The sequence below is a fragment of the Perognathus longimembris genome, chromosome 20, assembly GCF_023159225.1.
Source record: "Perognathus longimembris pacificus isolate PPM17 chromosome 20, ASM2315922v1, whole genome shotgun sequence".
Classification (NCBI taxonomy): Eukaryota; Metazoa; Chordata; class Mammalia; order Rodentia; family Heteromyidae; genus Perognathus; species Perognathus longimembris.
In genome coordinates, this window is record NC_063180.1 from 7,200,933 (window position 1) to 7,222,381 (window position 21,449).

The 21,449-nt window shown below is 45.6% G+C and overlaps 1 protein-coding gene across 6 annotated transcripts in view; it reads left to right on the forward strand.

Annotated features, from left to right (window-relative positions):
* The first annotated feature begins 5,197 nt into the window (after window positions 1-5,197).
* Window positions 5,198-21,449, forward strand: part of Sctr (secretin receptor) — an 81,234-nt gene continuing 64,982 nt past the window's right edge. For all 6 annotated transcript variants that reach the window (XM_048368661.1, XM_048368667.1, XM_048368663.1 and 3 more), the window contains exon 1: window positions 5,198-5,284. In XM_048368661.1, the coding sequence (XP_048224618.1) occupies window positions 5,213-5,284 (72 nt within the window). In that variant the 5' untranslated portion in view covers window positions 5,198-5,212. The remainder of the gene's footprint in view (window positions 5,285-21,449) is intronic.

Genomic DNA, 21,449 nt, shown 5'->3' on the forward strand with positions numbered 1-21,449 from the left:
CCATGTTCTCAGAGTATAAACAGTGAGCCTGGATCATAAAAACCTCATTAAAATGTCAGTGTTACACCTTTGTACTTTGGGACTGAATAGGAAATCACTTACCCTATTATTCATGGTTCATCAATAATACATTAGCTCTGCTCTCAGGAAAGCTGATATTCAAGGGTAGACGGGTCTCAGTGTGTGGTTTATTCCATTCCTAAAGAGGCAGAGGACATTCTCTACTCTTGTATGGTCATTTGGTGAAGACCTTAGAATCAGACACCCAAAGATAGCCAATTTCTCTGTCCCCAGTGCTCTCCCTGTTCCCACTCTCCCAAACCAGACCCTGAGTGCATATAGCATTTCCTCTAGGAAGTCTTACTTCCTCAGGGGCAATTCAGGGTTCTTCCAGTCATCAGGATGGAAATGGATTCAAATTGTTGAGATGAGATGTGTGTGTGTGTGTGTGTGTGTGAGAGAGAGAGAGAGAGAGAGAGAGAGAGAGAGAGATATTGAGAGAGAGAGAGAAGTGGGGTGGGGGTGGCAGGCTTCAGCTTGACTATATTGAGGTGCTGGATGTTAGTATTGAGGTTTTGTTGCTTCTCTCCATCTATTTTCAGTGCAAGCTGTTTTTTTCTCTGCCAGGATCTCCCCATGTCATGGAAAAGATCACCATAGTTGCTATTAGTTTGAGGATAATGATAACACATATGGTTTGTTGGTGCTACTCCTACTGGCTTAGGCTCAGTCATATGCTCATACCTGAACTCTGTGGTTAGTTGGTTGGTAGGTGGTGATTCTCACTGCTCAGGTCTAGATCTTGTGTTCAATAGACTCCTAATGAAAGCCCCAACCAAGAACTTTCCTCCTGTGACCTGAAAGTGGGGCTGGTACAGGTCTTATATCAGAAGGAGCAATGGAAGATGGATAGGCAGAAGCAGCAGTTGTCAACAAAGCTGTCAAACAAATCTTTATACAGTTGTTGATATTCATATGCATTTGACTGGCATACATGGGACTGACAGGAATCAACTGATGTTTGGATCCACTAGGCTTGATCTGTCCCTTATTGTGTGTTCTCGTAGGCTTTACTACAGTTTGCCATGTACCCACTCTACATTCTGCTTTTGCTTATAAATAAAATAATAAAAGATTTATTTAATATGTGGTGACACTGATGTCTCTTGAGCAACAGTCTCAGTCATCCCCCTGGAGTTTCCAAAGGGTGGAATCCTACTACTTGCAATTTGTGCATGGAGCTGAGCTTGTGAAGACAATCTCTCCAGGCCTCTGTCATCCTAGCACAGCACCCAGAACAGATCAAGCAGGTGCTCAGTGTAAAGTCATTGAACATTAGTTCTCCAACAAGTGTTTATTGTTGCTGGGGAAAAAACAGAGCAACATGATTGGAGAAAGAGAGAGAAAGAGAGAGATAACTTTATCTCCAGCCAATGGTGTATCCTCTCAACAAAGAATGAGCCAATTTTATAACTGGTAAGCATCAAGCCAATATTTCTATGTGAGAATCAGGAGCAATCCACAAAAAAAAAAAAACAACAACTGAAGAATCAAATAGAAATCTCACCTTGATACCACTAGGAAGCTATAATCCTCTGCATACATGTGAGCTGTCTTTTTCCAAAGGAAAAGACAAGCTTCTCAGTCCTTTTGGATAAGTAGGAAATTACAGCCAAGTTTGCAGCAGCCAAGCCCTAGGTAAATGTCCCAGAGGCAGGGAGCAGAGCCTCTCTCTGTAAGCCCTCCTCCTTAGTACCCACATTATAAGAAGATGCTCTCAAGGGGAAAGATGCTCTGAGCATGCACAATTGACAAGAAATTATGAGTCACATAGTTTAAGATTCTCTTAAAATAGACACACCCGGAGTATATGTCTCTGAAAAAATACATTGAAGGCAAAAGGAGAGGAGAAAGGATCTATTTCCCTTTTGGTAGCAAGAAAAATTTTAATTCAGTTTTATTTGTGTAATAGGGAGGTCAAATCTGGCCAGTGCCATCATTAACTGTGGAGGGACTTCAGGTTGACTCCAGCTCAGATAAGAGCAGAAGCCAACTCCATCTCCACTAAGCTCTCCCCGACCCTATCCAGGGAAGCTCCTCTTTATTATAAGTTATGTAAATTGACCACCTGAGGCCTGGGAGCTCCAAGGGAACCTGTGCCCTCCTATGAGTAGGCGTATCCACCTGATTCATGTGAGCCCCGCCAAATCCATTTGCCAATTCTAACTAGAATGATAGGTTGGTTCAAACAGATACTATGAGACAGACTGTAACTCTATTGGCCACCTGCGTGTGGCCTAGCATGCTCTTAAGTGTTGTATCATCATTGGTCATCTGCGTGTGGCAAGTTTGTCAGTGATGTTTGCCTTATAACCAGGCTGGAAGGCCACACGTACACGGGGTTCTAGCTCCCGAGTCTGGGCTGCACACGTGCGGGCAGCTCCAGCTCCCAAGTCTGGGCCCTGATCCTGCACATGTGGTCGGCAGTTTCTGGGCTGCGACCAAGGCCGGTCGGTTCACTTTTTACTTCCCCAATAAATCTTTTTGTCATCTTGTAGCTGGATACTGTGTGGTGGACTCTTGGGGGAACCAGGAATCCCCTCACTTGGGGGGACTCCGTTTCATTGTAGTGAACCCCCACTCAACTTCAATTTGTATTTACCTTTACTGCCTGCCTCTCTGGAGTGATGAGTGTCTGTGTAAAGCCATTAGAGAAATTATAAAACCACATAAATGCTCCCATCCCTGGATTTAAAATAATGTTAGGAGAACAGAGTGAATTATTAGTGTTCTGATGGCTATGACTCTCGTCTCTCCTGTGTAGTGGAATTGGGAGAAAGGGATTAGAAACCAATTTGAGAAATCAAGATGACATTGGTGGCCCCTCTGTCCTTCATGGGGTTATAATGAAACCTAGAAAATTTCTTATCTCACAAGGCCATCACAGTATTCATGGTCCCTCTTGCTTTTGCAGAATCTTCTCCCATCTTCACCGAGTAGTGCCATCTGAGGATGGTTGCTGTTCAGTAGAACACTTGACCATCCATCATAGCCTCACCCCCAGTGGTTGAGTTATAGGCTCTTTGTGGGAAGGAGACTGTCACTGAAAGCACAGGTATCGGCCATCTCAGAGGACCAGGCGGAGATAATCACAGGCAGGAGAAGCAGGTTCATAAGGAGGTTTATTAGTGAGGCCATAGTTCCCACGGGAGAGGGAGCTACATCTGCACCTTATCCAGGTGGCAGCTTCTCTCTGGGGGTAAAGGGGAAGTAGTTAGGTAGTGAGTAGGAGTGGCTCATTAGGTATGGGTGGGTCTGGGGTCTAGTGGGAGGAGCTGAGGACCTGAGGCTAGGGAAATGCTAACAGTCACAAGCAGGAAAGAGGAAGGCAGAACTCATGCCAGTTCTCCAAACGTGATCCAACACTGGTGTGTTCCCACTTTAGGTTGATGTTTCTGAGCATGCTCCAAAATCAGCCCTCCATTTCTGCAGGGATTTTCCAATTTTACTTAACAAATTTCTTCTGGGAGGGAAGGCTGCTGAGGATTAGAATGGTGCCACTTTATCAGCTGCTTAACCTTCTGATCAGAGGCCCCTTACAGGGCCAGGCTCTACATTCTTGAGTACAAGTTGCAGGCAGGCAACCATGTGGTGGGGCTTCCTCCATCCTCCATGCTCCTTTGGGTGAAAAGGGCATCCTGTCACCTGGAGGCCTGGGGGAATTTGATGGGCGGATGTACTTAAAGTGCCAGAAGAGAGGGCAGAAATGTGGAGAGGCAAGAGGGAAGGGAGTGGACATTAGAGTGAGACAGAAAAATAGGATCTACAAGATCCAGGCATCATGGCACATGCCTGTAACCCTTGCTACTTGGGAGGTCGAGACTGGAGGATCAAATGGTCCCTGGCCAGCCCAGGGGAAAAGTTGGTGACACTCCATCTCAGCCAAAGAAAATGGGGGCACCAGTAGTGTGTACTTCCAGGATAAGGGAAACCTGAGGTGCCCTCAGGCTGAGCAGGCTACTGGGAACACCTGCCTGTTATTTATGGGGCCTCCCTGGGGAAAACAGGAGTCTCTGCTTCCCAGGTGATTCAGCATAGGCTTGGATGGGTACACCAGGACCCACTTGATCTCACCTGACCACCAAAGGCTTCCTGGTGTGTAGGGCAGGGTGACAGGAAATTTCTAGAATGGGTATGACTTGAATGATGAAGAAAAGCAAAATGATAATCAGAAAGCAAGGTAATTGTCACTGTTAGGTTTTTAAAGTAGGTAGCCGGTAAAGGAGAACGCCACGCAGTATTCAGGCAGGAGAGAAAGTTTATTACCGAACTGCTGGCCTGTGGCCAAAATGATCCATGGCTGGAGAGAAGCAAGAGAGAGAGAGAGAGACCCCCACCCAGCCCTGCCTTATATCTAGGGCAGGGGCAAGGGGTGTGGCCAGGTGAATTAGGATGTGACCTCAGGGAAAGGGGAGGTAACTGCCTCCAGGTCTGCAGGTTACCCAGGTAACTGGGTGGAGACTTAATGAGGTGGGGGCATCTGCATGTAGCCCTCAGGGAGAGGACCTTACAGTCACCACATTCCACCCCCTCCAAGTAAGAACACACGCACTGGGCACTTACTGAGCCAGTGTCTTGGAACCATAGGTTATGTTGCATTCCATACATTATTAAGGGTGTGAATTAATATTGAGGCTCAAATAGGTGGCCCACACCTTTCTGTGGTCCCAGCACTTGGGAGGATCATGAATTCGAGGTCAACTCTAGGCTAGGTAGAGAGCCTTTCTTGAAATAAATCAGTTGCTATGGGCCCCTTGCAAGCTGTGTGGCTCGTGTCCCTCGGATCCAGAACAGAGGACGTGTTCTTGTGAATTTCGGGGTGGGGGGGGGGGTGGGGGTGGCAGTCCTGAAGGCTGGGCCGAGCCTGCGGGTGCCTCTCCCGGCCCCTCGGCCCCCTCCCTTGCCAGCTCCGCCCCTGCCTCCGCCCCGGTAGGGGACTGGGTGGCAGCGCGCAGAGCGGTGTCCATATCACAACACCGGGCCACCTCGTCTCCAGTTTCAGGATCCGCAGCAGAGTCGGGGATCTAGCCATGGCGGCTCGGGGATTGGGGGCCGCCCAGAGCCCAGGGTGCTGCGCTGGACGCTGAACTTCAGTGCGGGTGGAGCGCCGGGGCGAGCGCCGTCGGGGCGCTGGCTTAGAAGCGAGAGCACCATGCGCCCCTACCTGCCGCCTCCGCGGGCGCTGCTGCTGCTGCTGCTGTTGCTGGCTGGCGCCGCGCACACGGTGAGTCCGCGCCTCCCCGGGGCTGGCCCCAGGGTCTCGCCCCGCTAGGGTCCTATGCTGGGCGGGGTGGATTTGGGGGAGCGCAGAAGTTCCGCCGAGGAGAGTCCTCCCCTCCCCGCAGCAGCGATCTCTGTCCTTCCTGGGGTAATAATCGTGAGCGGAACGGGCGCCTGAGAGGGCAGCTCTGGGGTAGATCCCTCGCCCTCTCCCTCTCCTCTTCCTCCAGCGGCACTCTGGGGTCCCTGCCGCACGGAAAGTGTGCAGCCGCCCCTGTCCGTGCCTGGCGTGCTGGCCACCGGCTCTCCGGAGTTTCATTGAAATCTCTCACTCATCCCCGGATCGCCCATGCTGTGTGCTGACGCGGAAGCCGAGGATCCACAGGGGGAGTGGGTGTGGGGGTGTGGATCTTGCTTCTTGTCAGAAAAAGTGCTTGGGAACTCACACTCGTCTGTCCCAGAGTCTCGACACTGTCACACGCACGTACGCACGCACGGGGAAGTCTCAGAAAGTTCTGGCGTCTGGTCTCTGGGAGAGCCGGACAGCGCGCAATTCCCCACCCCTGCTCCTGTGGGATTTGTCTCCCCGCTGTCTTGCATGTGTGTCTGTGGGCTTCTGGGAGATGTCCTCCACAAACCAGGTCCAGTGAGGAGACTGGAAGAGAAAAGAGGTCATGGGTGGGTGGTTTGTCTTTCTTTCTCATAGGAACTGGGGGGTGCTGGGCTTCTTCCTTTGAGCTTTGTGCTTGCTAGGCAAGGCTGCTCCCAGACTGGAAGGATGGAAGGAAAACCAAGGGAGTCAAGGCCTGTGGAAGGCGGCTTTCAGACCCATCTCATCCCATTTGCATTCTTTTGAGTAACACTGGAAAAAGTGCTTGGGGACCCAATTTTGAGTTTCAGAGTCTGTCATGGGCACATTCTTCCAGTTATCTGGCAGCTGTGTTTGCCTTTAGCCTGCCTCAGTTTGATCTTAAGGAAAATGTTGCTCCTGGGTTCATGAGCTTGCTGATGCCCAGGGTTGCCCCTCTTTCTGCGGCTCCAAAGCATTCCAGCAGCCTAGTTTGGAAAGGTGCACTTGGGGGCTCAAGCCCAGCTCCCACAGTACCCAGAAGCCTCTTCTATTCAGTGGCAGGGCTTTTGGAGGGTGTTAAGAGCTTTGACGCCCACTCTTTAGTCTGAACTTCCTGCACTATGCAAGCGGGGCTGGTTCAAAGCCAAATATAGCTTTGTATTTGTATACGGTGAGTTATTCTATGGCTGGGGTGGGACGGGCAATAGCTCCTTTCCTGGGCCCCTCCTAGCCCTTTTCTTAGATATTTACAGTAATCTTAAGACTCTCCTTACTGGTCCCTAGGCTTCAGAACTTAGGTTGAACGTATGTTTTTATGTCAAGGAGACTCCAGGTTATCTCAGGAGTAAGTACAGGGGAAATGAGTTTGCTTAGCTCAAGTTGTCATTGTGTCTCAGATGGATGCTTCACTGCAGTCTGGTTTGATTCTCTCATATTACAAATGAGCAGACTGAGACCCACAGAGAGGCCGTATCTGAAATCAGCAAGTTAGCAGCAGAGCTTTCATTAGCTCTGTAGGCTCCTTTTATTTGTATTTACATAGTATGCATGAGAAGAGTATTAGTAGCTCAACTATGTAAGTATATGAACTTATATTTTTCATATACTTATTTTATTGCATTTGGCCTGTGGGCATGTGTCTTCATACTTCATGGTAGCAAACTCTTTTTATAGATTTATAGCAGCATTGACAGTTTGGTTGAAGAATTTCCTAGCTGCTGAAGCTGTAGTTTCCTTCTAGATGTTTGATTCTTTGATTCTGGATGGTCAGATATTAAATTTGTGTGTGTGTACGTGTATGTGTGTGTGTGTGTGAGAGAGAGAGAGAGAGAGCATGCGTGCATGTGCATGCTAGTACTAGGAGTTGAATTCAGGGCCTCATACTCTCACCTGGCTTTTTCACTCAGATTGGTGCTCTACTGCTTGAGCCATGCCTCTAATTCTGGCTTTTTACTAGTTAATTGGAGATAAGAGTCTCATGGACTTTTCTGCTGGGACTGGCTTTGAACTCTGATCTTTAGAATTTGAATCTTGATGTTCAAGGATATCAAAGGTTTTAAAAAATGTGTTTGGGGCCCCGTTGAAGGAGATCAGAGGCACCTGCCTAGTTGCAGGGACATGCTGAGGTAGTTAGCTTATTTCTGTCCCTCACACTTTTGCCTTGCCATACATGGAGATGTCAGAGGGTTCTTTACCAAAGTACAGTAATGGCCCAAGGAAGGGAAGTTTTCTGATGACTTCTATAAGAAACTCTGAGCTCCAGAGACAAACAGTGCATGTTTTCTCTCATATGGGTAAGAGAGACCTAAAATACATGGGGACATGATAAATTATACAGGATGCCAGGCATTCACACACATGAGACCAAAGGAGGATACTCTTAGAAGAGGAACACAGTGGCAGCAATGCCTATGTGCATCTGATCATATAAAATAGTATTTATTGAAATGAACTCCCAGAAATGGAAAAGAGTTGATTTGGTTGCTGTTTCTCTTTTCTTTTCTTTTTGTCTTGTTTGTCTGTCTTTAGGCAGGTAAGGCAGGGCACAGAAATGGAGGGAGAAAGAATGAACAAATGTAGCAATGGTACTCACTAGACACTAATTGGGTGGGAATGAGAGGGAAAAACTGGAGGATAGCGAGGGAAGGGATGATATTGTCCAAAAAGAAATACACTCTTGCTGGCTGGGCACTGGTGGCTTATGCCCGTAATCCTAGCTACTCAGGAGGCTGAGGATCAAGGTTCGAAGCCAGCCTGGGCAAGAAACTCTATGAGATTCTTATCTCCAATTAACCACCAGAAAACTGGAAGTGGTGCTGTGGCTCAAAGTAATAGAGCACTAGCCTTGAGTGAAAGAGCTCAGAGACAGCACCAAGGCTCTGAGTTCAAGCCTCATTATTAACAACAACAAAAAGGAAGAAAGAAAGAAAGAAAAAAGAAAGGAAGGAAGGAAGGAAGGAAAAGAAATGTACTCTTTACCGGATTCATGTAAATGTAACCTCTGTGTACATCACCTTTATAATTAGAATAAAAAATTAAATAAGAAGAAACTCTGAGCTCATCTCCTTCTGCACATGCATGCGTGTGCATGTGTGAGTGTGCGCACGTGCACACACACTCACAGTACTATGACGTCCATCTCATTCATCTTTCATCCTTAGAGCATAGTATCCCAGTACAATTGGGAACTCATGAGTATGTGCTGAATGAATGAATGATGGATGTCTGAGTGAAATGGTGACTATATCCAGAGAAAGTGTGTTAAACTGTGGCCCATAGCAACAAGTAATGAAAGACTATACCTGAAAGAAATCACTGCTTGTCAAATTGTACACAAATGTGGCATACAATGGAAAAAAAAAGAGTCACTCAAGGCTTTCTAATCCATAGCCTCAGGCAAACTGCCTACTTGACAGCCTTAATGAGCTCAGTGAGGTGAGTGTGGCTGGGTTGTTGGTTTTTTTTTTCCTTCAAGCACATTTGTTCAAAAATATTGACAAGTGGGCTAGATAGTTCTCTAGAGGAGGAAGAGTGTGTCCTATGCATTGTACAAGGCCTCATAGCATCTGTGGCCTCTACCCCCTGGAAGTCAGAAGCCCTTCCCCAAAGTGGTGCTAATAGAAAAAATCTATAGCCATGGCCAAATGTTCTATGGGCATAAGAAGGCCCCTGATTGGTAGAGCCACTATCTTGAAGGCTGGCAGATTTCTGAGAGTTACACCAACAGGGCTGACAATAATAGGTGCTTGTCGCATGTTGGATTTGGAGCAATAGTGTTGGTGACAGGGAGCCTGCGTCCAAAGATGGAAACAGATAGCTATGATTGGGATCTTGAGTGTCCTGCAAAGGCCCATGTATTGAAGGTATGTTCCCAAGTCTGTGGCGCTTTGGCATGGAGAAATTGCTAAGAGGTGTAGGTCAAGAGGGAGGAAGTTAGGTCACTGGGGCAGACCTTGAAGGAAATATTGGAATCCCAGCCCCTTCTGCTTCCTTTCTTTTTGCTTCTTAGCTACCATGAGGTGTTGTTCAGCCTCCTCTGCCATAGGCTCCCACCAGGGTGTGCTGTGCTGCCACGGCCCAAAGCAACAAGGTCCAAAAAAACCATAGACTGAAATCTCTGAACTTATGAGCCAAAATAAATCTTTCCTCCTTGTAAGTTTATTTTCCTGGGTCTAACAAACTAATAAAACTAACACCTAACAAAACAGCTAATTAAAAAAAATCCATTTCCAGGCCAGATAAAAAGACTTTCACGCGGCTAGAAATGGGGCTTAGCAGTAGAATGCCTGCCTAGCATGCATGAAGCCCTGGGTTCGATTCCTTGGCATCACATAAACAGAAAAAGCCGGAAGTGGTGCTATGGCTCAAGAAGTAGAATGCTAGCCTTCAGCAAAAAGGAGGAGGAGGAGGAGGAGGGGGAGGGGGAAGGGGAGGGGGAGGGGGAGGGGGAGGAGGAGGAGGAGGAGGAGGAGGAGGAGGAGGAGGAGGAGGAGGAGGAAGAGGAGGCAGGACTGGCAAAAAAAAAAAAAAAAAGACTTCCAAGTCAGGTGCCAGTGGCTCACACCTATAATCCTAGCTACTCAGGAGGCTTAGATTTGAGGATTATGGTTCAAAGTCATCCCAGGCAGGAATGACTTCTCTCCATTTGACAACCAGAAAACCAGAAGTGGTGCTGTTGGCTCAAGTGGTAGAGTGCTAGCCTTGAGCTGAAGAGCTCTGGGATAGCACCTAGGTCCAGAGTTCAAGCCCGATGACTGTTGGGGGAAAAAACAAGACTTTCAAGGGGAATATATTCTTTTGTATTTTCCATTGACTTTCCTCTCTCTCTCTCTCTCTCTCTCTCTCTCTCTCTCTCTCTCTCTCTCTCTCTCTCTCTCTCTCTCTCTCTCGCCAGTCAAGGGTCTTGGACTCAGGGCCTGAGCACTGTCCCTGGCCTCTTTTGCTCAAGGCTAGCACTCTACCACTTGAACCACAGTGCCACTTCCAGCTTTTTTCTATATATGTGGTGCTGAGGAATCGAACCCAGGGCTTCATGCATGTGAGGCAAGCACTCTACCACTAGGCTGCATTCCCAGCCTCTCTTTCTTCTCTTTTATCCTTATCTCCTCTTTGTCTTCTTCCAGTGGTACTTTTGGTTTACACTTAGCACCTCTATGCTTTTTAGGCAGGCACTCTACCACTTGAACCACACTACCAGTCTTTGTATATAGGTTATTTTCAAAATAGAGCCTTACTGTAGTCCCTAAAATATCGTGGATGATCCTTTTGTTGCTAGAATGACAGATGTGTGGCACTGTGCCCAGCCACTGATTGAGATAGTCTTGCAAACTTTTATACCTGGGCTGCTCTTGAACAGTGATCTCTTGATGTTCACTTCTCAAATAGACATGATTATAGGCTTGAGCCCAGCTCAGAACTCCTTCTTGAAAGTTTAAGTTTATTCTCTGGGATTAGAGCTCCATGACTATGGTCGTCCCCTCCAGTGGCTTCCAATGGTTTCCAGCCTCTAGCCCTTTAGATGACTGGGAACTCTTACTGACCTTCACCCAAGCTTGAGGATGCCCTGCCACCCAAGGTAAACCCACAACACTCAGATCCTATCTACTTTGTTTTTATTATAAACACAAGGCTGCTCAGTATTGTGCAGACTTGAGAAAATGAGACTATCCTGGGCACATGGCTCTTTGAGGTGTGCCTGGGGCTAGCTGTCTTTTCAAATGCCTGACCTGCCACTTGCATGTTTATTTCCAGCAAATGGAATTTCCTCTCACTTCCTGAGCGTCAAAGACCATGGATGGACTCCCTCTAATCAAAAACCCTGCCCTGATGGATGTGTCTACTTTGTCCTCTCCATTCTCTTCTTCCCCATCCATTCTGGGCAGCTGGGCCATCATAACAAAATGCTATAGACTAGCTTAAACAATACAGGTTTACTTTCTCACAGTTCTGGAGATTAGAAGTCTCAAGGTTCAGCAGGATCTGGTTTGTGTTGGGGACTCAACTCATGACTTCCTGGCGTATAGGCAGCTGCTCCAATCTCCTCAACTTTCCAGTGAGCAGCTCTGCATAGAGTGGGAAGAGAATTGCTGGGGTCTCTTCTTGTAAGGACATTACTCCTTTAGGACTTGGCTTCTATGTTACTTAGTTTTCATTTCCTCTTGAGAGGCGCTCTCTCCAAATACAGCCCCATCTGAGGATTAGGATTTCAATTCCTGAGTCTAGCTGGGGGATGGGACACAAACATGCCGGCTACCCACCATTCAAGTGGAAGAGACCCAAGTTATAGCATTCATACCCATCCTCAGGGACTTCCTTCTGCAGATGACACATTGACAGCTATCTAATCCAATATTCATCGTTTTTCTCATCCAATGAGTCACCTTGCTCAATTCTGCAACACAAGTGTGGTAGAAGTCCGTCCCCCTCCCCACCCCTCACCCCCCACCCCCCAGCTCTTTGGACCCTTCCTGCCAGAGCCCCACATCTGCCCCCTGGTGGCCAGCTGTTGGAAGACAAATCCATGCCATGGTCTCCTTACATTCTCTCACAGAGGCCTCACTCCTGTCTACCACCCACAGAGTCAGTCTCTCATTAGTGGTGTACAGAGAAAGTTCTTGAAATCCACTCCCATAAAATTTCCAATACATGATAGAGTATTATTAACTATAGTCTCCATGCCATACAGTCCACCTCTAGACTTGATCACTCTCTATTGTTGCAATGTTGATACTTTTTTTTTTTTTTTGGTCCTAGGGCTTGAACTCAGAACCTGGGTGTTATCCTTGAGCTTTTTTTGATCAAGGCTAGTGCTCTACCACTTTAAGCCACAGCTTCACTTCCAGTTTTCTGGTGGTTATTGGGGGATAAGAATCTCACAAACTTTCCTGCCCTAGTTGGCTTCAAACCATAATCTCAGATCTCAGCCTCCTGAGTAGATAGGATTACAGGCCTGAGCTACCTTGGCAATGTTGGCACTTTTTGACCTGCATATTCTCTCCCTTTATTCTCCCTGGTACCCATCTGGTAACCATCTTTTTCTCTTTGTTTCTATATATTTGATTTTAATTTTTGCTGTTTTGGGGTTTGAACTCAGGCAAGTGCTTAACCTCCTAGTTACATCTCAAATTCCTGCTTCTGTATTTGACTTTTCTAGTTTCTGTATATAATTCTGATTGTATAGAATTTGTCTTTCTGTGATTGGTTCATTTCCTTTAGGTTCATTTATATTGCCACTAATGGCAGGATTTCCTTCTTTATAAAGCCAAATAATATTCCATTGTTTTATGCCATTCTTTAATCCATTCCTTTGTAGATGGGCACTTAGATTGATTCCACCTCTTGAGTATTTTAAACACCGCTGTAATGAATGTAAGAGTGCAGAACTCATTGTCAGGTACTGATTTCATTTCCCTCAAATAAATTCAGCAGTGAAATTTCTGCATCGTTTTGCAGTTCTATTTTGAAGTTTTTGAGGAAGCCACGCATCCTTTTCATAGAGGCTGCAACAATTTACATTTCCATCAACAGTGTAGAAATGTTCTCTTTTCTCTACATTCTCTCCAGTACTTGTTATTTCTTGTCTTTTTTTTTTCTAATAACCATACAAGATGATAATCTCATTGTGGTTTTGATTTTCACTTCCCTGAGGACTGGTGATGTGGAATACCTTTTCTCATGGCAGTCTGCCATTTATATGCAGTGGACACTTTTCAGTCCTGATCCTACCTAGGACAATGTGATGGACAATCTTCATTGTCAACTTGATTAAGAAACCCCTAAGGTATTAATAAATATGCCTCTGAGTGTGTCTGTGAGAGCATTTCCAGACATGATTAATTAGGTCAGGAGGCCCTTTACCTAATGGATGGATTAATTTCTCCATGGCTTCATAATATGATGGCAGTAGGTATGGGTCTAGTTGGAGGAAGTAGGACACTGCACTCCTTTGAGCTATATCTTTCCCTGGTCTCTTCCTGTGTTCTTCTCTTCTCTGCTTCCTGGCCACATGAGGTGAATTGCTCTGCCATGCCCTCCCCGTCATCATGGACCAAAACTTCTGAAGCTGTTGAGTGAAAAGAAATCTTTCCTTCTTTAAGTGATGTCTGGTATTTTGTCACAGCATTGAGAAAAGGAACAAATACAAGCACTCCCATGCCAGACTCTTCTGTGCAGCTGTAACAGAATACCTGAGACTGATAGTTTATACCAAATAGGAACTGATTTCTTACAGGTTTGTTATGGAAGCGGGGAAGTCCGGGACTGAGAGCCTTCATTCTGCATCCTCCCATAGGCAGAAGGACTCGAGACATGTAGAACCCTCCTAGTCTCTGAGTCACCCCACCTGTCCACATTAGTGCATAGGAATTGTGTTCCCTGCATGTGAGCTTTGGGACACACTCTAGCCATAGCACCACACAGTTTGATTGAGAGAAGGGACATTATGAATCATAACATGAGGCACACACCCTGCTGTCCTTGGCAGAGGCCATGGCACCCCAGCCTATCACAGGCATTTAGTGCCGGTGCACCCACCTGATGCTCTGCCTCTTTTGATTTGTGCTGCATGTGAACTCCTGGCTCCTGTTTGCCTCTCTGCTTCTCCTCATGCTGCATCTTTTCAGCTCCATCAGGCCCACTCTCCCAACTCTGCCTTTGGCTCCTCACCTGCCTTACTTTCCTAATAGTCCTATTATCACAAACATCCAAACTTCCTTTAGTCAGTTCAGTCTCCTTCTCTTGTCCTGTTTAATTATTTTCTTTTATCTGGCGGGGGATGGGGAAGGGCGGAGAGGGAGAGGGTGCATGCTCACTGGTACTGGTGCTTGAACTCAAGGTCTGGGCACTGTCCCCTAGCTTTATTGCTCTAGTCTTGTGCTCTTCCACTTGAGCCACAGTTTCACTTCTGGCTTTTTGCTGGATAATTAGAGATAAGAGTCTCATGGATTTTCCTGCCCTGGGTGACTTTGAACGTTGATCCTCAGATCTCAGCCTCCTGAGTAGCTAGTATTACAAGTGTGCTTTGAAAGTTAGCAAGGAACCCAAGTCTGACTCATGGGAGTGAGGGTCCCTTCTACCCTCCTGACACTCAGTCTACTGCCTGCTGCTGCAGGGTTTTGCCTCTTCCATGTGATATCTCAATTCTGTTCATAAGACATTGCTCTTGGGCACGACGGTCTTCACTTCTCAAGGGTGGAGTCACCTCCTGGGGGACCCCATGGTCAGATTCCCTACTGATTCCCATATCCACACCTTCCTACATGCTGGACCTGCAGACTCCTCCTCCTCACTTTATCTGGATGCCTTATGCTCCCCCCAGCACTTGTCCAAGAATCACCTTTCCTGCCACCCTCATACACTCTGAGACCTTCCCACCTAATTCCTTCCCTCTTAGGGCACTTACACCACACACTGGCCATTGGTCCCTCTGTGCCCTCTTGGTCACCGTGAGCTAAGCTTCAAGGACCGGAGCAATTTCCCATATGCCCCTGTGATCTAGCCATGGGTAGGCTGCTGAGGTATGCAAAGGTGTAATAAGTATTTGCTGACATTTTGTGTTTTGAACTTTGCTATGGTTTACCATAGCAAGTTCTCTCTTCTTACTTTTCACTGTGTAAAGAGAAACCATAGGTTGTTTCCTTTATCCACCCTGAAACAATTTCTTCCCAGTCTCCAGTTGGCAGGCAAAGAGCTACATTACGAAGTTTGAAGAGAAGAAAAAATGATACCGAGTCTCTTCACTTTCTTCAGAAATTGATTTTTGTTGGGCTGGGGTTATAGCCTAGCGGCAAGAGTGCCTGCCTCGGATACACGAGGCCCTAGGTTCGATTCCCCAGCACCACATATACAGAAAACGGCCAGAAGCGGCGCTGTGGCTCAAGTGGCAGAGTGCTAGCCTTGAGCGGGAAGAAGCCAGGGACAGTGCTCAGGCCCTGAGTCCAAGGCCCAGGACTGGCAAAAAAAAAAAAAAAAGAAATTGATTTTTGTTATGTCTCATCCTGCATGTTGACGTTTAGATTTAGGAGCCCCAAATTAAACATTGTGACAGCTAACAGAACTCTTCAACCTGCTCCCTCCCTTATTCTCTCTCTCTCTCTCTCTCTCTCCATGGAGTGGATTCAGCTGTTGTTTTCTGAAGTACATGCTATGGAAGTCCTGTAGCTCCCAGGTGTGCATGTTTTGCAAATGGGAGACATTGACTTTGCTCCCCATTGCGGTACCAAGTGTCTTTTTTTTCTTTTTTTAAATAATTACTTATTTATTGTCAAGTGATGTACAGAGGGGTTACAGTTTCTTTCTTTTTTTTTTTGGCCAGTCCTGGGCCTTGGACTCAGGGCCTGAGCACTGTCCCTGGCTTCCTTTTGCTCAAGGCTAGCACTCTGCCTCTTGAGCCACAGTGCCACTTCCGGCTGTTTTCTGTATATGTGGTGCTGGGGAATCGAACCCAGGGCCTCATGTATACGAGGCAGGCTCTCTTGCCACTAGGCCATATCCCCAGCCCCGGGTTACAGTTTCATACGTAAGGCAGTGGGTACATTTCTTGTACAATTTGTTACCTCCTCCATCATTTCCTCCCCTCTCCCCTTTCCTCTCCCCCCAGGTACCAAATATCTTGAAATAGTATCCCAAATGGAATCAGGCATTCTCCTCCAGCCCAATGTGTAAAATGAAGCCACACAGCCCAAACCAATCAGCATAGAGCTGGTGGCTTCTTCATAGAAAGGATCTGTTAGTTCATAGACTGAACAGACATCTGAAAATATGTCTACCAACTATAAAAATTCCTCAAAACTTGGATGATGAGCGTTGGTCATAAACTTATCTGGCAAAAGGCAGGAATGTTAACAGGAAATCTGAGAATGATAATGGCTTCTTGGAAATGGAATGCACAAAAATTGACCATTATCTGGGTACCAGTGGCCCACTCCTGTAATCCTACCTACTCAGATCTGAGAATCACAGTTCCAAGCCAGTTGAACAGAAAAGTCCACAAGACTCATAGTTCCAGTTAAGCACCAAAAATGTCAGACGTGGAGCAGTGGCTCAAGTGGTAGAGCACTAGCATGAGTAAATAAAGCTCACAGACAGCAATTAGCCCTGAGGTCAAGCCCGAATAGGAACTGATTTCAGGACTGCTACCAAAAAAAAAATTAACATTGTTTTCAAAGGTAACATTTATTTCCACAGGTAATGTCCAAAAGAGTTCCTAGACATTAGATCACAAAGAAAAAAATTACCATTATTTTGATAGCAGATAAAGATAAAAAAAATACCACTAGTTTAGTAGCAGGGAAAGATGATAGAGTTGCAAGATCAGTCCAAATTGTTAATTATTCAACCAACATGCATCTGGGTCGATAGATAGAAGATGAAGGGAGAAAATAATAAAATAATAGAACAAATAACATCTTTTTTTTTTTTTTTTTTTTTTGCCAGTCCTGGGGCTTGGACTCAGGGCCTGAGCACTGTCCCTGGCTTCTTTTTGCTCAAGGCTAACACTCTGCCACTTGAGCCACAGCGCCACTTCTGGCCATTTTCTGTATATGTGGTGCTGGGGAATCGAACCCAGGGCCTCATGTATATGAGTCAGGCACTCTTGCCACTAGGCCATATCCCCAGACCTACATAACATCTTTTAACTTCCCAGAAATGCAGACCATAGTGCTCACAGTGAACAAATAGAAAGCTATTTCCAAGAGTGCTTTCCTCATGTACACAAAGCCCTGGGTTCAATTCCTCAGCACCACATGTATAGAAAAGTGGCGCTGTGGCTAAAGTGGCAGAGTAGTAGCCTTGAGCAAAAAGAAGCCAGGGACAGCCTGGGTCCAAGGCCCAAGACTGGCAGAAAATAAAAAGAAAGGTATTTCCTCGACATTTTGAAAAAACTAAATACCAAGAAAGGTCTGAAATAATTTAAAGGGAAAATTAAAAAAAAAATCCAAAAGATTTGAAATCAAGCCAGGTGCTGGTGGTTCATACCTATAAGCCTGGCTACTCAGAGGAGGCTAAGATCTAAGGATCATGGGGTGCAGCCAGTCTGGGCAGGAAAGTCTGTGAGACTTTTATCTCCACTAAAACTACCAAAAAAAAAAAAAAAAAGCCAGAAGCAGAAGTATGGCTCAAGCAGTAGAGTGCTATCATTGTGCAAAAGAAGCCAATGGGGCTGGGAATGTGGCTTAGTAGTAGAGTGCTTGCCTAGTATGCATGAAGCCCTGAGTTTGATTCCTCAGCACCACATACCCAGTAAAAGCAGAAGTGGTGCTATGGCTCAAGAGGTGGAATGCTAGCCTGGAGCAAAAAGAAGCCAGTGATGTAGAGCACTTTTTCATGTGACTCCTGGCCATTCTTTTCTTTTCTTTTATTTATTTATTTATTTTTGGCCAGTCCTAGGCCGTGAACTCAGGGCCTGAGCACTGTCCCTGGCTTCATTTTTGCTCAAGGCTAGCACTCTGCCACTTGAGCCACAGCGCCACTTCTGGCCATTTTCTGTAAATGTGGTGCTGAGGAATCGAACCCAGGGCCTCATGTATACGAGGCAAGCACTCTTGCTACTAGGCCATATTCCCAGCCCCTCCTGGCCATTCTTATTTCCTCTTCAGAGAAGTTTCTTTTTAGGTCTTTAGCCCATTTGTCTAGAGGGCTGTTAGTTCTTTGTTTGTTTATGAAAAAGTGCCCTACATCACTGGCCATAAAAGAGATACAAATCAAAACAACATTGAGATTCCACCTCACTCCAGTAAGAATGTCCATTATCAGGAAATCCAATAATAACAAATGCTGAAGAGGATGTGGCCTAAAGGGAACCCTACTACACTGTTGGTGGGAATGCAAACTTGTTCAACCCCTCTGGAAAGCAGTGTGGAGGTTCCTAAGAAGGCTAAACATAGAGTTCCCCTATGACCCAGCAGCCCCACTTTTGGGCATCTACACAAAAGACTATAAGCAAGACCACACTAAAACCACCAGCACAACTATGTTCATTGCAGCACAATTTGTTATTGCTAAAACATGGAACAAACCTAGATGCCCCTCAGTAGATGAGTGGATCAGGAAAATGTGGTACACATACACAATGGAATTCTATGCCTCCATCAGAAGGAATGGCACTGCCTCATTTGTAAGGAAATGGGAGGACTTAGAAAAAATCATATTAAGTGAAGTGACCCAGACCCAAAGAAGCATAAACCCCTATGGTGCCCCTCATGGGGAATAGCTAGTACAGGATTAGGCCAATCATGGTAGAATATCAAAATACCCCAATAGCTGCACACATACGATCACATAAGATGATGCCAAGTGAAATGAATTCCATGTTATGGAGACAAGAGTTATACCACTGTTGTAACTATTATCATCCCATGTGAAACCATACCTTTTGCATTTTATTATTATTTTTTTCTTGTCTGTTTGTTCATTTTGTTTAGTTTTGTTTCTCTTGTATTCCCTTCCTGTGGTTGTACCCCTGCTACCACTATATCTCATCTGAATACCCTGGATACTGTTTATACAGGTATTAGAACTGGGAAAGGGAAAGGGAATACCAAAATCGAGAGACAAAGGACAAAAAGACAAACCATTCCAAAAGCAATACTTACAAAATCATTTGGTGTAAATCAACTGCACAACTTGGGTGGGGGGAGGGGGGCGAAGGAAAGGGGGAGGGGAAAGGTGGGGGGAAAAATGAGGAAGGAGGTAACAAGTTGAACAAGAAATGTACTCACTGCCTTACATATGAAACTGTAACCCCTCTGTACCACACTTTGACAATAAAGAAAAAAGTTTAATTAAAAAAAAAAAAAGAAGCCAGGGGCAGTGCTCAGGTCTTGAGTCCAGGACTGGCAAAACAAACAAAACAAAACATAAAAGAAGCCTACGGACAGCACCCAGACTCTGAGTTTAAGCTCCAGGATGGGTACATAAATAAATAAACAAATTAATAAGATTTAGAGTCAGAATTGGCTTTGTTACAAACTCCATAGGAAGAAAAGGGAGAAATGCCTTCAAACTTGGGAATAAAATGATTTCAACCTAGAATTCTCTACCCAAATACTTACTTTCACATTAATCGAATTAGTCTTCAGCAAACATTCAAAACTTTGCTCCTATGCATACTTCCTTAGAGAGTTGCTAGAGAATTCTGGGCTTCTGTAAAACCAGACAGCAAGCCAAGGAAAGTGACATGGAATCTAAAGAACGGGACTCCAGGTGGGAGACAAGGGTAGAGGCACCTAGAACCACAGCCAGCTGGGAGACCCCAGATTAGCAGGGTGGAGGGGGACCCTGCAGGACACGTCCCCAGAAGAAAAGGAAACAGGACTTTGTGTGCTGTGTCAGAGCTGGGCACACTTGAAAAATTAGCCACAGGTACACAAAGACTAATCAAGTAAAATAGCATGCAGGAAAAACAAGATGTACAAGACGTAATGGTTTTATGTGACTTGATTCAGCAGCTAACAATATTTCAAAGTCAAAAGAAGCCATTCTAGGGGCTGGGGATATGGCCTAGTGGCAAGAGCGCTTGCCTCACATACATGAAGCCCTGGGTTCGATTCCCCAGCACCACATATACAGAAAATGGCCAGAAGTGGCACTGTGACTCCCAGTGGCAGAGTGCTAGCCTTGAGCAAAAAGAAGCCAGGGACAGTGCTCAGGCCCTGAGTCCAAGGCCCAGGACTGGGGGAAAAAAAAAAGCCATTCTAAATACTGAACATTTGTTTCACTGAAAGTTGAATGGAGAAAAGTGTACATAATCTATGTGTTGAGACTTTAAAACATCTATATCTTTATCTTCCACAATAGGAAGGTTTGGGCATCTCAATATGCCAAGAAAGATCACTCTAAAACCTAATTTTAAAATGGGAAGATAAAAATTAAAAAAAAAACAACTAAAAGGAGCTGGAAATGATTGCCTTAGGAGAACTGGTACCAATTAAGGCAGAGAGCTTCTGTTCTTTGTTTTAAACTCTTTGGCACTAGTACAAATGAATGGAAACAAACATGTACTTACACAAATTCTGTGTGTGTGTGTGTGTGTGTGTGTGTGTGTGTGTGTGTGAGTGACCTTGGCACTGGTGGCTAACACCTGTAGCCCTAGCTACTCAGAAGGCTGAGATCTGAGGATCAGGCTTGAAGCAAGCCTGGGCAAAAAAAGTCTGAGACTCTTATCTCCAATTAACCAGGAAAAAAGTCAAAAGTGGTAGGATGTCAGCATTGAGTGAAAAGCCCAGAGAAACCTGAAGGCTTTGAGTTTAAGCCCCAGTACAATGAACAAACAATAAATAAAATAAAGGAATCTTCTTAATGAACGGTTCTTATTTTGGAGAAATATTTTATATAAAGTTATTGATTCATCTATATTCTTTTTTTTTTTTTTGGCCAGTCCTGGGGCTTGGACTCAGGGCCTGGGCACTGTCCCTGGATTCTTTTTGCTCAAGGCTAACACTCTGCCACTTGAGCCACAGCGCCACTTCTGGCCATTTTCTGTATATGTGGTGCTGGGGAATTGAACCCAGGGCCTCATGAATACAAGGCAGGCACTCTAGCCACTAGGCCATATCCCCAGCCCTATATTCTTTTTGTCCACTGAATTTTGTGTCAAATTATCCTGAATACTTTTAGTAAGTATATAAAATGTCTACATGAATGAATATGCACATATCTACACAAATTGCTCTTTCCTCCCCTTCTCTAGGTTGACTTAGATAATAGGGGCGCATTTTACACTTTCCCATCAAGGTATGTTTCAGGTAAATTGTTCCTCTGTGCAGCATGTTCTCTCTAGCCACTCCCAACCACCCCAAGGGGCATCCTTCTCTGCTGATCATCTCTTGGGAGCCTCAGGCCCCGTCTTCCTGCAGAATACCATTGTATTGTGGTGGACGGTAAACCATGCAAAGTAAGTAACGATCCTCTGTCAGTACATTTCAGTGGAAGGATCACAGCTAAGAGAACTATAGAATGATCCACTGCACACGTCAGGCTGGCCAACGTCAAATGACAAACACAACAGAAAAATAACAAGTGTAGTTAAGAACAGGAAGAAATTGGAACCCTTAATATAAAATGATGTAGCTGATGTTGAAAGTGCTTTGGTGGTTCCAAA